Source organism: Acomys russatus, chromosome X (assembly GCF_903995435.1).
Source record: "Acomys russatus chromosome X, mAcoRus1.1, whole genome shotgun sequence".
Classification (NCBI taxonomy): Eukaryota; Metazoa; Chordata; class Mammalia; order Rodentia; family Muridae; genus Acomys; species Acomys russatus.
This window is the reverse complement of record NC_067169.1, coordinates 58,663,292-58,679,776: the sequence shown is the minus strand read 5'-3', so window position 1 is coordinate 58,679,776 and position 16,485 is coordinate 58,663,292. Positions and strand designations below refer to the sequence as shown.

At 34.5% G+C, this 16,485-nt stretch overlaps 1 protein-coding gene across 1 annotated transcript in view; it reads left to right on the top strand.

Moving 5' to 3' along the window:
* Brwd3 (bromodomain and WD repeat domain containing 3) overlaps positions 1–16,485 on the top strand; it is a 92,528-nt gene that overhangs the window by 46,348 nt on the left and 29,695 nt on the right. The window contains exons 15-21 of the mRNA XM_051141811.1: positions 1,551–1,685; positions 4,030–4,158; positions 6,975–7,200; positions 8,841–9,008; positions 11,768–11,951; positions 13,227–13,320; positions 16,457–16,482. Coding sequence (XP_050997768.1) covers positions 1,551–1,685; positions 4,030–4,158; positions 6,975–7,200; positions 8,841–9,008; positions 11,768–11,951; positions 13,227–13,320; positions 16,457–16,482 — 962 coding nt within the window. The remainder of the gene's footprint in view (positions 1–1,550; positions 1,686–4,029; positions 4,159–6,974; positions 7,201–8,840; positions 9,009–11,767; positions 11,952–13,226; positions 13,321–16,456; positions 16,483–16,485) is intronic.

Here is a 16,485-nt window from a genome sequence, read left to right as displayed (position 1 = left end):
AGGAGGCAGAGGCAGGTGCATCTCTGTTTGAGGCCAGCCTGGTCTACAGAGAGAGTTCCAGGACAGCTAGGGATACATAGAGAAACTATATTTCAAAAAAACCAAAAGAAGAAGAAGGAGGAGGAGGAGGAACGAAAAAGAGGAAGAAGAAGAAAAGGAAGAAATTAAGAAAGAAAAAATTGAGATGAGTTTCATGTAGCCCAGGCTAGCCTTATATATTCTAGTTAGCCAATGATGGCCTTGAATTTCCTATTCTCCCTGGCTCCATCTCCCAAGCACTGGATTATAAACATGTGCCATCACATGGTTCTTGGCAGAGCATGTGTTGCTAGGCAAGCACTTTACCAGTTGTTTAAATCCCAAACCCTCATTTCATATAGTACTCTTACATTTCATTTCCATTGTAACTGTTTATGTTAGGGTCTTAATGGGGCATAATGCTCTTCTGTTCACACAATGTCTCCTAAGCATCTACTGTGTAAAAGATTCTGTATTAGGTATTATAAATCAATGAAAATTCAGCAGTATTTTCTCCTTGAAGCATATTAAAAGAAAACCCTTTAATCAAATAAGGGCCAGTAATGAAAAGTCCAAGATGAACCAGTAAATCCTTCTAACAGTGATCAGATCTGATGTGGGATAGACTTCTTCCTAATGAACTCTGAAATAGATATGCCAGTACCACTTGAATTCCGCTTTATTGCATATTCTTTTAAGACATTGACAAATAGTGACTTTTAAGATGGTTCTTGACCAAAGGTCTTAGTTACAGAGTAGAAAGAACACTTTTAGGTAGCCACAAGGAAGAATTTGGTTGTCTTCAAGTTATTGATGGTACTTTCTGCAATGGAACTTCACCTCTTCATCTTAGCATTGGATAGTTTGGGCCAATCTGCATTTGTTTTTTTTTTTTGTTGTTGTTGTTGTTGTTGTTTTGTTTTGTTTGTTTGTTTTGAGGTAACATTTTACTATGTAGTTTGGACCAGTCATATTCCTGTTTCAACTTCTTGATAGAGAATGATGCACAGAAACCAATCAAGCTCTTTCCAAGAGTGGATGTTAGGGAAAGATTCTGTTGAATTTTCTTATTTCCTTTCTCTGTCCCCCAGCTTCTAGTCTACTTTGAGACCCTATCTTGTGTATTCCCCACTGGCTTCAAACTCACTGTATAGTGAAGGGTGGCCTTTGAGTGTCCAAATCCATGTCTTGACTGCCAGAAGTACATATGCCATCACACCCTGCTTGTTGTATTTTCTGTGCCTTTTAGAATCAGTGAAGTCTTAGATCTCTAAATTACATTTCAGTGTTTACTGAGCACTAATCATCTTTCTGTATCTTTTATCTGTGACATCAGGTTTATAAAATCAGCAGTTGTGCATGTAGGGACCTCTCAGTAGAATAATTTTTAATGAAGTTACCGTGAGTGAATTCTATTCAGTCGGTATGCATTAATTCATCTCAACCAGACTTCTAGTGCTCAAGATCTTTTGAACAAATAAACCAGACATCTGGTGCTGCTTTTTCATTTCTAATATTGGTTTTCATCACAGGGCCATGATGATGAAGTATTTGTTCTAGAAGCACATCCATTTGATCAAAGGATCATACTTTCAGCAGGTCATGATGGGAATATTTTTATTTGGGACCTTGACCGAGGGACCAAAATTCGAAATTACTTTAATATGGTAAGAATACTGTGTATATAAAGTTCATATTAAATCTTACTCTGCTTTTTGGATAATCCAGTAGCCTAGGACAAAGAAACAGCTTGTCATCTTATGTTTAAATCAGTGAAATAATTCAGAGAATGGCTCAAGGCTTAGAGTTAGACCTTTCAGCATGGCTATTCAGCATGGCTATTCAACATGGTGTTAGTATTTTTCAAATTCTGAAATCTACACCGAAACTTGTTCAAATTCCTTATAATTGCATCAAAAATGTAAGCTGAAATACCAAAAGATCAATGTTCTAACTATTACTAATTAACTATAATTGAAGTTCTATTTTCTTTGTGTGTGTGTGTGTGGTAGAAAAATATTTTATTTATTTATTTTTATTATTAATTTATTCATATTACATCTCAGTTGTTAGCCCATCCCTTGTATCCTCCCATTCCTCCCTCCCTCTCGCTTCCCCCCCTATTCCCCTCCCCTATCTCTGTGACTGAGGGGGACCTCCTCCCCCTGTTTATGCTTATAGGGTATCGAGTCTCTTCTTGGTGACCTATTTATTATCCTTCCTCTGAGTGCCACCAGGCATCCCCATCCAAGGGACATGGTCAAATATGGGGCACCAGAGTTTGTGTGAAAGTCAGATCTCCTTCTCCACTTAATGGTGGAGAATGTCCTGTCCATCGGCTAGTCTGGGTAGGGGTCCGAAGTTTACTGCCTATATTTTCCTTGGCTGGTGCCATAGTTTGAGGAGGACCCCAGGACCCAGACCCGCCTGTAGTTTTCCAGGACCCTCTGGATCCTTCTATTTCCTCATTCTCCCAGGCTTCTCACACCTAAAGTCTCAATAGGATGTCCTCCCCTCTGACCCACCTGGTGCTTTCTCAGAAAAATGGGAATAGGGCTTCCTCAAGACCCAGCTATTCCACTCCTTGGAATATACCCAGAAGATGCTCCAGCACATTAACAAGAAAATTTGCTCAACCATGTTCATAGCTGCCTTATTTATAATAGCCAGAGCATGGAAACAGCCTACGTGTCCCTCAGTAGAAGAATGGATAAAGAAACTGTGGTACATTTACACTATGGAATACTACTCAGCTATTAAAAACAAGGAATTCCCGAAATTTGTGGACAAATGGATTGAACTAGAAATGATCGTAATGAGTGAGTTAACCTAGAAGCAAAAAGAGTTAAATGGTATATACTCACTTATATCGAGACACTAGTCCAAGGGGTACATCCCTATGAAAAACTTTACCTCCCTGAAGTTATATTTTCAGTTTACAATTACAAAAATGACTGTAATACAAATATCTGTGTCTGGTATACCCTTCAACTATATGAGTTTCATAGTCAAACTTATTGGAAAGTATAGGTTAGTGTGTGTATATATATATATATTCTCTTGTTGTTGTTGTTGTTGTTGTTGTTGTTGTTGGAGGAGGAGGAGACAGTGTCTCATATAGCCCAAGTGTGCCTCAAACTCTCAGTGTTGCCAATGATGACTTTAACTCCTGATCCTTCTGCATTGCCTCCTGAGTGCTTGGATTACACATGTGCACTGCCATACCTGGCTGTGGTTTATTTGTTTTTCAGGCAGGATCTTGTGTGTTGATATAGCTGCTCATGATCTAAATCTAATACAAATCAGGAGATTTGTAAAACATTAGTATATATACATGTTCTTTTGTTGTTGTTGGAGGAGGAGATGTGTTTTATATAGCCCAAGTGTTCCTCAAACTCTCAGTGTTTGAGAGTGGCTTAAACAGAATGGTTGTCATTTCTGTCAGTAAAACACCATTTGTTCATAATGAACATACTCTTATCCTGTCGATTTAGGGTCTTTTCCTTGAGAATTGTTCTGACTAAACAATGCTAAACTGTGGATGGGCCTTTGAGCTCATTTCTACAGACTTTATATAGATCCAGATCATTAAAAATACTATGTCCTTTGTTAGTTGAATATTTATATTGTTTAATTTTAAGATAGTCATTTAAAGGCTTAATTATTTTATAGCTTAAGATTTAAAACTAACATCTTTGCTGAATAGCATGTTTGTCAATTTGTTTGCATATGATCCTTTTAACTCTAATTCATCCATTTATTATTTCATGAGTTTTTATGTTAGGAGCAATTGTTCATTGCATCCACCACAATTTTATTCTCCTTAATTACATTTCAAAGATTTACTGTTTACTCTAGGGCTCTGGCTATAAGAGCCAGAGAGTACATTGAAATGTTGATTCATTACAGAATCCAAGGGACTAGGCAGGAGATATTAACATAGACAGATAGCATTGCTTAATATTTGAGAAGAACTCATATAATGACTTAAAAGTCTCCTCTGAATTTCAGATTGAAGGCCAAGGTCATGGGGCAGTGTTTGATTGTAAATTTTCACCAGATGGAAACCATTTTGCCTGTACAGATTCTCATGGGCATTTGTTGCTATTTGGTTTTGGATGCAGTAAATACTATGAAAAGGTTAGTATATATAATTTTTGTTCCAGATAATGATTTGTGATTGTGCCATTCAGAATTAATTTTTTATTGTATATATTCATGAAACATGGTATTATATTATCTAAGGAGATTTTCATACAAATATATATTGTATATTGAATATATATCTTCCCTTGTTTCTCCACCAATTAGTCCTCCAGTTAATTTCACTTCTTCATTCATTATATATATATATATGTGTGTATATATATATATATATATAACCTTTGTATGAGTTTTATATGAATATATGTGCATTATATATATATACCTGATATATGGATATATATTACATTTTGTGTGTATATATATGTGTGTGTATATATATATATATATCATACATGAGAGATAAAATATTTTCCTTTTCCTTCATTGCTTTAAAGTTTCCAGTACACAAACTTTTCACTTACTTAGATTTATGAAAAGGTATTTTAGTTATTTTCTGAGGCTGTTATAAGTGGGGATGTTTTCTTGATTTCCTCTTCAGTTTGTTGGTCATTGGTATAAAAAAAGGATGATTGCTTTACATTAATCTTATATCCTTCCACTTTGCTTAAAATATTTATCAGTCTAGAGTTTTTCTACAGAAATATTTTTAATTAGATTTATTTATTTTATGGGTATGGATGTTTTCTGTACATGTATGTATGTGTACCATATGCATGTCTGATGCCCTTGGAAGTCGAAAGAGAGTCCTTTGGAACTTGAGTTACAAATGGTTGTGAGCCAATTTGCAGGAGCTGGGAATTGAACCCAATCTTCAAGAGCAACAGGTCCTCTTAACTGCTGAGCCATCTCTGTCAACCCGATGTGGTGAAGTCTTTGAGTCTCTTATGTATATAGCCCTAGTATCTGAAAATAAAAGTGCTCCAATTTCTTCATTTCCTCTTTGTATCACTTTTATATCTGTCTCAGAAAATAAGCCTGCTTGTTCTGGGTCTTAGTGACAGTACTTGGAGACCTATCTGGTTTGGTGCTGGCTGTAGATTCTTTTTTTATTTATCCTTTACTATGTTGAAATATGATATGCTTTTTGGATTTTTAAAATATATTTTATATGTATGAGTATTTTGTCTGCATGTATGTCTGTATGTCACACACATGTCTAGTGCCAATGGAGAGCAGAAAAAAGTGTCAGATTCCTTGAAACTGGAGATACAAATGGTTATAAGGCAGCATGTGGGTTCTAGGAATTGAACCCAAGTCCTCTGGAAGAGCAATCAGGGCTCTTAAACTGCTGAACCATCTCTCTACCCCATATTTCTTTTTTAAAAAGATTTTATTTTTATGTGTATATTTTGTATGTGGTGGGAGGAGGTGTATGTTCACATGAATGTAGTGCCTATTGGGTAGAAGAGGGTTCTGGGTCTCGAGACCCTGGAGCTGAACTTATCTTTCAACTGTCTGTTCTGTGTTCTGGGAAAGGGACTTGGTCCTCTGGAATAGCACTGTGCACTCTTTAACTGCTGTGCCATTTTTCTAGCTCCCATCATATGTTTCTGTTTTTAGTTTTTCACTGCTTTTATCATGCTGAGACTTGTCAAAAGCCTTTCTGAATGAGATGACCGTATAATATTCTCTCCCTCTCTCTCTCTCTCTCTCTCTCTCTCTCTCTCTCTCTCTCTCTCTCTCTCTCTCTCTCCCTCCCTCTCTCTCTCTCTCTCACACACACACACACCAAAAACTAAAAGTCCATAGCTGAACAGATCATATGGTCTTTGCCCTTGAGTCTGTCTGTGTGTGTATGTATGTATGTATGTATTATGTTATGACATGTCTTCTGATTTGAAGACAATTTGATATTGTTGAGTGATGTTTTGGATGTGTTCTTGAATTTGGTTTCCAAATAACTTATTTTGCCTCTATATTTATTGGATATATTAGCGTATAGTTTTATTTTTGTTTTGTCTTTATCCATTTGTTGTTGTTGTTGTTGTTGTTGTTGTGTTGGTACCAGGGTAAAAATGGCTTTGTACGTAGACTTTGGTAGTATTCTCTCATTTTTCTGTTTTATGTAAATTGTCTGAGAGAAGCATTGCTGTTAATCCTTTAATGATCTAATAGAATTCAGAAAGTTTCCTTTTTTAAGTTGGGAGTGCTTTTTTTTTCTGATTGTTTCAGTCTTGTTGCTTGTTATAAATCTGCTTACAATGGTTATCTTTTTGGTGTAATTTTGTTAGGTTGTGTTTGTAGGCCTCCATCCACATTTTTTAGTTTTATGCTAAATAGCTGGGGCATCAAAGTTATTGTAACCCTCTATCTGTCTCCCAAGTGCTAGGATTATAGGCATGCCTTACGGCACCCAACTGGTTCTTTGCATTTTATTAGCTATAAGTCTGATTGTAAGATCTTACAGTGGGAACAGACCTCATCATCACTGAGGTCAGCTCAATACTTGTAGTAGTTTTTAATATTGTTGATTTTGTTGATATTTATATCTCTCATGATATGTATTATGCTTCACTTAATAAAAATAAGAACTCATTATATAGGTTTGTATATTTGTTGTAACTCAAACCAAAATGCGCAACTTCTGATAGATTGCTGCCTTATTTATCCTAATTAGGAAAATACAATATGAAATCTCCAAAATAATGCAAATCATTGGATTTTATAGAAAAGAAAACTACTAGCTAGGCCATTTATTTCTGCCTAGAGGGAACATATAGCAACACAAAACTGTGAGAGAATATAAAAATTGTCTGATTCAAAGTATATATGTCCTATAAAATGAAAATAAGGGGCCAGGCTAGACGTTTTTTGGTATATTAAACACTAACAAAAGATCTGTCACAAAGATTCCAGATCAGATGTTCTTCCACACTGATTATCGACCACTTATCAGAGATGCCAATAACTATGTATTGGATGAGCAAACTCAACAAGCTCCTCACCTCATGCCTCCCCCATTCTTGGTGGATGTCGATGGAAATCCTCATCCTACAAAATTTCAACGGCTGGTACCAGGACGGGAAAACTGTAAAGATGAGCAGCTTATTCCACAGCTAGGATATGTGGCTAATGGTATGCAATCTCCTAAAGCAAACTGACAACATTACAGATGTGTACTCCTCACTGAACCCTGGGATAGGTCATACCATGCATTATATTCTAGATCTAATAATTTTTACTTGCGTATTTCAGCTTATAGTTTTTCATTGCTTAGGTCTGCTGTGCACAAGTAAGAGATGTAGAACAAATAGTAACACACCCAAAAGACAATTTGTTGATCTACCACATTGGGAAACCATTACCTTATGTATGACCTTTTTCTGCATGATGACTTCTGGTAATGATTAAACTTACTAACTTTGTTATAGTAAGCTTTTTATAATTAGTTAAATTATATTGATAGTTCATTTTAAAAGTCCCTAGTCAATAAGCCCAAGAAAAGGAAACTGGTCTCTTTAGATAGATGTCTGAGCTGTGTATACTGTCTTTTCTACTTCCTCTTCCATAGAATATCTTTCTATCCATTTGGTACTTAACAATTTTGATTTAATTATAGAGGAGTAAGTTACAGATTTGCAAATAGAATTTCCTTTCCTCCTTTAAAATTCTTTTTGAGACAGGATCTCACTATGTACCCTGGGGTAGCTGGGAATTCACATTTCCCTGTCTCACTTAGACTTCTTACTGTTGAGATTACAGGCATGTGCCATCACACCTGGCTTCTGAATTTTCTCTCTTTGCTAGAAAATTAAGGCTTGAACTGACCTTTATAGAATAAATTGAAGTAAAAATTTGTAGTGAAATGAAGTAGCACTAGTTTCTCTGATGATTTAATATTTTTTAACCAAAGAGAAAAATGTGACTAATAAATAGAATATCAAACTGAAACTATATAAATAAAAATTTGACTTAGCATACTTAGTTTCTTAAATGAGCTAGTTACTTCATTACTTTACCAAATAGTGTTTGATCTAACTACAAAACAAGATGAAAAACACGACATGATATATTTAAGAAAGATAAAAGTTAAAGTTTTCAGTCAGAAGTAAGCATTGAATTTGAGTTTATCACAAAAATAATTTTCTTATTAAAACACTGGTATTATAAATAAAGGAAAAAATAGACCATACTTTTAACTTCTTTCAGAATGAAATTTTCATGAAAGAAAGATAAGAAACATTTTAGGTAACTGCGACTAAGCTTGTTTATACAGTACTCAAGCCAGGCATGGTGGCTTCCACCCGTAATTTCAGTACTCAGAAGGCTGGGGCAGGAATGCTGTGTACTCAAGGCCATGCAGGACTTTATAATGAGCCAAGCTCAGTTACAATATAAGCCCCAATGCTCAAATCTCTACTGAGCTTGGCATTAGAATATTAACACCTAGAAATTTGTTTTAAAATGGGTTATTTCACTTTTACATTATAGCTATTCTTTAAAATGCGTTGATAATAGTGTCTATTTTAGGAGTATTGGTTAAATCAAATACAAATGCTGAATCATTAAATATATTCTCATAAAATGTTGTTTCATTTATACTTTATTTTCATGTTAAATTATTTCTAATTACTTCTCATAATTTATAAGTTAACTTTTAAATATCTTATAAATTTAAGATTAAGCTTACTTAAAAGATTAGGCTTATTTTTTACCATATTAAAGTATATTAAAAAGTAATCTACTTATCTGACTATATCTTTGGTCTCATTAAGGTGATGGTGAGGTGGTAGAACAGGTAATTGGACAACAAACCAATGACCAAGAAGAAAGCATTCTTGATGGGATAATCAGGGAGTTACAGAGAGAACAAGATCTCAGACTAATTAATGAAGGAGATGCTCCACATTTTCCAATTAATAGATCATATTCTGTTAATGGTGGTAAGTATTTGTACATTTGTGCAAAGTGTAAAAACATACTTTGCTTATTTTACTCATACCAAATTAATATATGCAAAATTATTTCATATTTATAAATGTAAACATTTTTATTAATTTATACTTACAGTATCATCTATTCCAAAGTAGCATGACCTCATTGTTATTATTTATGGTTTAAAAATATAGGTAGTGTCTTTAAATATAATATTCCTCCTGACTCAGTTTATTTGAAATCTTTACTATTAGTTCTAGAAATGAAGCCTTGGAATAAGTCTTTCCCTTTTGTTGGGGGGCCCAGTCTATGAAGCTTTTAAACTTAAGCCATCTTAGCTTTAGAAAAGCCCATTCCAATAATGGGCTCTTCTTTGTTGAAAGGAAAGCAGCAGATCATCCATTTTTCTTGAATGAATGAAAGTAGACAAAAGCCTGGAGTCCTTAGGGAATATAGATACAACTCCTGAATGGACTTACAGAATAGTTTGATCTTAGTACAGTAGAAGTTACTATATAATCAAGTACTTTATTTGATAATAATTATTCTTAAAAAATGAATTCCCATTTGACTTTGCGCGCAAGTGTGTGTATGTGTGTGTCCATGGGATAGAACTCAGGTCACCAGGCTTGAGAACAAGCACCTTTACCTGCTTAGCCACCTTGCTGCCCACAAAAACAAATGGTATTATTTATTCATTGTACATCTTTCTTAACTTACCGTGAAATGTGCCTATGCACTGTACCTGAGGAAAAAAAAATATATATATATATGTATATATATATATATAAAATTGTGTATGTATGTATATGTGCGTATATATATATAAACACAGATACACATACATTGAATTTTGTTAATTCTAATTTGTCAAGAAATATGAGTTTTTAACTTTGAAAAGCAAACATGAGAATTTTTTTCCACAGTGCTTGGGTTTGAATTCGGTGTCTCCACAACTAAGCCCATTATTTTTATTTGTGATCAAGCCTTGCCCATGATGCCCTTGAAGTTGCAGTCATCATGCCTTCTCCCCCTACCACACCCCCTGCCAAGGACCTGCAGTTATAGGCCCATACCACTGTGCCTGGTTGTTTCTTTTTATATTTACATAATTAATATAAAATTTTGGTAAAATCACCTGTAGGGTTACACAGAAGCGAATTTATTATTTAAATTTGAGGCAACACACAAAATATTTTACTTATTTCTTGAGTATTTCACAGAATTATAATAAAACAGTTCTTGATTTGGGTCCCTTGGAACACCCCACTCACTTAAGTTTTGCTGAGTGGCACTCTTGTGAGGCAGAGTTTCTTAGATCCCTAATTTAGAGCTTCATTAGTGAAATAAATATAGAGTTCTCCCTCTAACACTTAAGTTGCTGTACATTGGAAATGCCATTAGCCAATGGAACCCCACTGAATTCTGTTTGCAATGCTCATCTATTTGGATTATTTTTGTAGCTGAAGATTGCAGTTTCTATTTGTGTTTTATTTGCAAACATGAAAAAAATTAACAGGAAGCTTACTATAGGAATAAAACAAAGTTCTATCACTGCATTTTTATATTGCTTACTAATCTTGAACGTTAAATGTGATATTAAAAATGTTTTGTTAGCTGGATGTGGTGACTCATGGTTTAAATTCTATCCTGGGGGTAGCTAGTGCCTAAGGATCACAGTAGGTTCAAGGTCAGCCTGAGATGCATAGTAAATTTCTAAACAGCCTGGGTTACACAGTGAGACCTGATTTGTTTGTTTTGGTGTGTTTGTTTTCTGTGTGTGTGTGTGTGTGTGTGTGTGTGTGTGTGTGCGTGCGTGCGTGCGTGCGTGCGTGCGTGCGCGCGCGCACACGCGCACGTGCATGGATGAGGAAGACACACTTATCAATGGTGAGTGTCTTCAGTTGCTCTCCTTATTTTTTGTGACTGTCTCTCACTGAACCTATTACCCACCAATTTATCTAAACTGCTAGCAGCCATCTCCATGGTCTCTCTTGGCTGCTGGGATTATAGGCACATGACACCAGAACTGGGTGCTAGGGACCCAAACTCAGGTCTTCATGCCTACATGGCAGGCCCTTTTCTGACCAAGCCATCTCCCCAACCCCCACTTGCACTTTACTTTTTTTTTTTGCAAGTTTTGTAAATTGTACTCTCAAACATTATTTCTAGGAAGTATCTTGCTCCATAGCCCCCACTAGCCTATAACTCACAATCTCCCTCAGCCTCCCAAGAGTTACAATTACAGGTGTGCATCTCCGTACCTAGTTTACTCAGAAACATCCTAACAAAGTAAGCAAAAATAGAATTTAGGTTTTAAAAAGATGCATGTTGAACTATTATTAATACATATGTGTGAATCTTTCAGATCATATTTGGACATGGTTTTGTATTGTGTATTTATCAGATGCCTGCTGAGCAGTGTGCTTTGAAAAGATTAAAAGAATTATATAAGATTTTGCATTTCTTGAGAATTTGTTTTATTTGTAACAGTATGAAAACATGAAGATGACACAGAAAAATGTAGAACAGGGGTAACAGTTTTATATTGTCAGCAGTCCTCTTTTTCCTACCTCTCCTCTCTTATTTCTGGGGTAGGGATCAAATCTGTGGCCTTGTGCTTCCTAGACCAGCAAGTAGTCTAACACTGTGTTACACATCAGCCCCCAAACATCATGTATTGGAAACTTTTCTTTTATTTAGAGCTGTAATCTACAATACTGGTATCTCTGCTTAAAACCTGTATTTTTCCTTGCTTTTGCTTCAGCTCTAAGTAGTCCAAACATGGACATACCTTCTTCCCCAAATATTAGCCTTCGGCGTAGTGGTCAGATTGAAGGTGTTCGACAAATGCACACCAATGCTCCTAGGAGCCAGATGGCCACTGAAAGAGATCTTATGGCCTGGAGCAGAAGAGTGGTGGTAAATGAACTCAGCAGTGGGGTTAGTAGGTGAGTTGATGTGGTAACCTTCATAAGAACATCCAAAGCTGTATATTTACAGATGAACTATTTTAAATTAGCCTAGCAACTGAGATATTCTAATCAAGTTGCATCACATATTAATTAGCTTTTCCATATTAGCTAATTCTAATTACTTCATCATTGAAAATGTGCTCACCTTTACGATCAATGCTCTGGAGAATACTGAGAATGTGATGCATTATTGGAAGTATATGGGGTTATAGGATAAGAATACAAATATTAAGAAAGAACTCATGTGAATACTAGTAGTTATAGACTCTGTATTCAACAGTGACTCTAAGTATAAGGTCACCAGCTAATTAAGTATTGGAGCAGTATGGGTATGCAATGTAGAAGTGCTTAAAATGTCATTTAAATAGTCCTCATTGGTGAAAGGACTTCATTGGGATAATTTCAAATCTAGAATCACTATTTCTACTTGTAGAACTACCTTTTATTATAACAATTATATAATTAACTGTAAATGGAAAATATGTATATATAAATCTGTTAGAGAAGACATGTAAATTCATTTTAACCATACTCCTTACCAACTATTTTTAACAGATAACCAAAAGTAACAAAATATATTTAGTTTCCATTTTTCCCTTCTGCTTTCTGTTGTGAGTAGGAATCAAGAAAAAAGCCACCTAATTTTTTTTTTTTTGAATGGCAACTGCTGGAATATAGAAAATTCAAAGAATTCCTAAAAGTAGACTAGAAATCAGGGTCTAAGATATTAAAACACTTCATTGCAAAGTTACTCTATTTGAGCAAATAGTAGAAACAAATCAAATATCAATCAGTAAACAAATAGATACATGAATAGGGTCTAATCATACAATGGTATTTATTAGGCCATAACACAGCCATTCTGGAAAGTGCTGTAACATGAATAAAATTTGAAACTATCATGCCTGGTGAAATAAGATATGTAAAAGGACAAAAGTTTATAATGCCAAAAAATGTTTATAATGCCACTTAACATAAAATATTTAGAGCAGATGAATTCATAGACATAACAGAGATTAGAGGTTTTCAGAGCCTAGAGGAATGGTAAAATGAGAAGGAAGTGCTTAATAGTTGTAGAATTTATCTTGGGAGTGATGAAAATCTAATAAGAATGGGTGATAGTAGTAGTGATTACAAAAATATTGCCACTGAAGCATGATAAATTTTATATTCTGAAAGTGTTTAGTTTTGAGGTTTGATGTTTAAACTATTGGATTGTTTTTATTATTTTGACCTGCAATATTTTATTAGGGTACAAGAAGAATGTCGAAATGCAAAAGGTGACCTAGAAATTAGTCTTTATACAGTTGAAAAGAAGAAAAAGCCATCTTATCCTATCCAAAGAGTAAGTTGGAATCTAATGTTTGCAAATACAAGTTATTTGAAAGGCAGCCATTATGCATCAATAGGATATTTAAGTTGGTGTCTACTATTGGAACTTAATCATGTGGTTACTAATAAAAATAAAATAAATAAAAGATATGAAAGATCATCTTTTATAGAATGTATATTAGAATATCATTTCATACAGTTAAATATAACTAATGTTTTATTGATCATTAATCACAGTGTAAAACATACTAGACATTAGACAAAAGATTTGATAAACTCATAGATGACATCCTGTTTATTTCAATTAAGTTTTATTGAAGCACATAGCTTGCCATTAGCTGTCTTTATTTATTTATTTATTTATTTATTTATCTATCTATTTATTTATTTATTTATTTTTATAAAAGACAGAATTGAGTGGTTAGGATAGAAATTATCCGACCTAGAAAGCCAGACATGGTTACATTCTGACCCTCTGTAGATAAAGTTTGTTGATCTCTACTGCAGACCAATTTCTAACCTCCTTAATCATGTCAGCAAAATCTAATCTATACAGTGGGCAGTACTAGATTCATTTCCCTGTAGACCCTGCTAAGCAATGGGTAGGGTGCCTGTGCTGCATTCAGCCTAATAAGCTTATTAGTACTTCTCACTCACCAGTTAAAAGACATTAGAATGTAAGCCTTTTCTTCCCAAGTGACAACACCTATAGATGGTGGTTAATTGGAAAATTTACAAGCATTTGCACAGTTTAAAGAGAAGCTAAGCAATGTACCCTGAATTTTAACTATTTTTCAATATCAATGACCAAGTTTAGGATTAATTGTCATAAACATCTCAATATTTATACATGATTTGAGTACCTACTTTGAATTTTTATGTTGTGGTTTTGTTAGCTTATTTACTCTCTAATGTGAATCTAAATCCCTGCTTTCTTTTTGTTTTACTGATTTGCCAATCTTCAGAGTTATCTAGGAATGCTAGGTATCTGGTTAAATTTATCTGGTGTAGGCTAGCTATATAAACATTTAGGTACTTAGGGTTAGGATTTAGACATCATTGTATATTTTGAAGGTGAAAGAAGCCAGACATAGTGGTGCATATCTGTAATCCCAAAATTTTGGGGCCTGAGGTAAGAAGATAATGAGAGTTTGAAGCCTGAGAAAAAAGAAACTGGCCCTTCAAGACTAGTTTATAAGACTTTTAAATTTACTCGTTCCTAATGATATATTAAGGCTTTAGCTTTGCTGCATGGTATTATGAACAAAAATGTTTTCAACATATTGATATTAGATAATATAGACAGGTAGATATTACATTAAATTTTATTAGCTAAAACTGGATGTCTTTTATTAATGGTTTCATGATGTAACCCTGGATAGCCTGGATCTTGCTACATAGTCTGGGCTGGCCTTGAACTCACATAGATTCAACTGTCTTTGTTTCTGCCTTCTCAGTGCTGGGATCAAAGGCATGTGCCAGCAAGCTAGGGCCTAAATAAGTATCTTTTATACATGTATATAGAATTGGTATTCTGCCAACTCTAGTAACAATATCAGCTGAATTGCCTGTTACTACCTAAATATAATATAATATAGTAATAATATAATATAATATAAATGTATTAGTTTGAAGTTTGACTTTTGAGACAGGGTCTTTCTATATAACCCCAGCTGCCCTAGCACTTACTACGTAGACCAGGCTAATCTTGACCTTATTTTCCTCCTGCCCCTTGCCTCTTGAATAATGGAAATACAGACATGTGCTAGCAGAGACCTAATGCTTTATCAGACTGGGGTTTATTCTCAGCGTTAAAGATGGTAGCATATTATGCAGGGATCTGCAAACTGGCTGGAATATTACTTTTTGGTGCTGTTACTGTTTTTGAGACCATGATTCATGGCCCAGGCTTGTCTTTAACACAGTTTTGTAGATGACGATGACCTTGGACTACTGAACTCCACATCTTCCTTCTACCTCCTACCTCCATTCACAAGTTCTAGGATTATAAGTATGGGCCACAACACCTGGTTTGATTATTGGTTTTTATATGTGGATTACTCTGAGTCCTTCCCTTTCTGTTTTTAGAGGTAATCTAAAGTTTAGTTTATGTCTATCAATTGATTCTCTCCCGCCATGTTTCTGCAAGGAAGATGTGTTAAATTGTTCTTTCTGGGGCTGGAGAGATGGCTCAGTAGTTAATAGCACTGACTGCTTTTACTGAGTACCCAGGTTTGATTCCCTGTACTCACGCCACATGGCTCATAATGATATGAAACTCCAATTCTAGAGAGATCAATGAGCTCTTCTGGTCTCCATGGACACCAGACATGCATGTGATGTATAGACATGCACCGAGGCAAAATAAAAAGTAAACCAATACACAGTTTTTCTTTTTCTTTTTTTTTTCTCTTTCTTTCTTTCTTTTCTTTTTTCTTTCTTTCTTTTTTCTTCTTTCTTTTTTTTTTTTTCTTTTCTTTTTTTTCTTTTTTTCTTTCTTTTTTTTTTTTTTTTTTTCTTTTTTCTTTTCTTTTTTTTTTTTTTTTTTTTTTTTTTTGGCCAGGCTCTCACTCTGTACCTCAGGTTGGCCTTGAATTTATTGTAGTCCTCTTGCTTAATTTTTCCAAGTGCTGGTATTAGAACTGTGAAGAACCATGTAAAGCTGTGCTAAATTGATTCTAAAGATCTTTTATAAACCTTAGGAATCTTAAGAATGCTAATCTGGCATGAAAGAAGTATAAATGGTCAATCTAATTAGGCATGTTAGTAGTTTAACAGAGATTCTTATGTTTCTTTTAAAGAAATAATGTGTTTTTAAGAATTAAATATAATACAGAGATTTATTCCTCATATGATAATTGTGAATAATGTGCCATATTATATAAATGAATATATAATGTTCTCTACATAGGCAAATGCTTGCAGCCTAGGTTTCATGAAAATCTTATATTTGATCAGAAAATTTTCAAAACACGAAAATAATCAGTATTAGTAAAAAGTGAATTATATAGTTATAATTATATATTGCTTTACTTTTAGTAATTTATCTTTATCCTTTACTCTGCCCACTGCCTAATAGATTTGTTTTTATATATGTTCAGTGTTGTACTATTTCTTCTTTTTAAATATTGTTCCTCTCTCTGTGGCAGAATGATTTTCAGCCCAGCTGTGGGCGGTC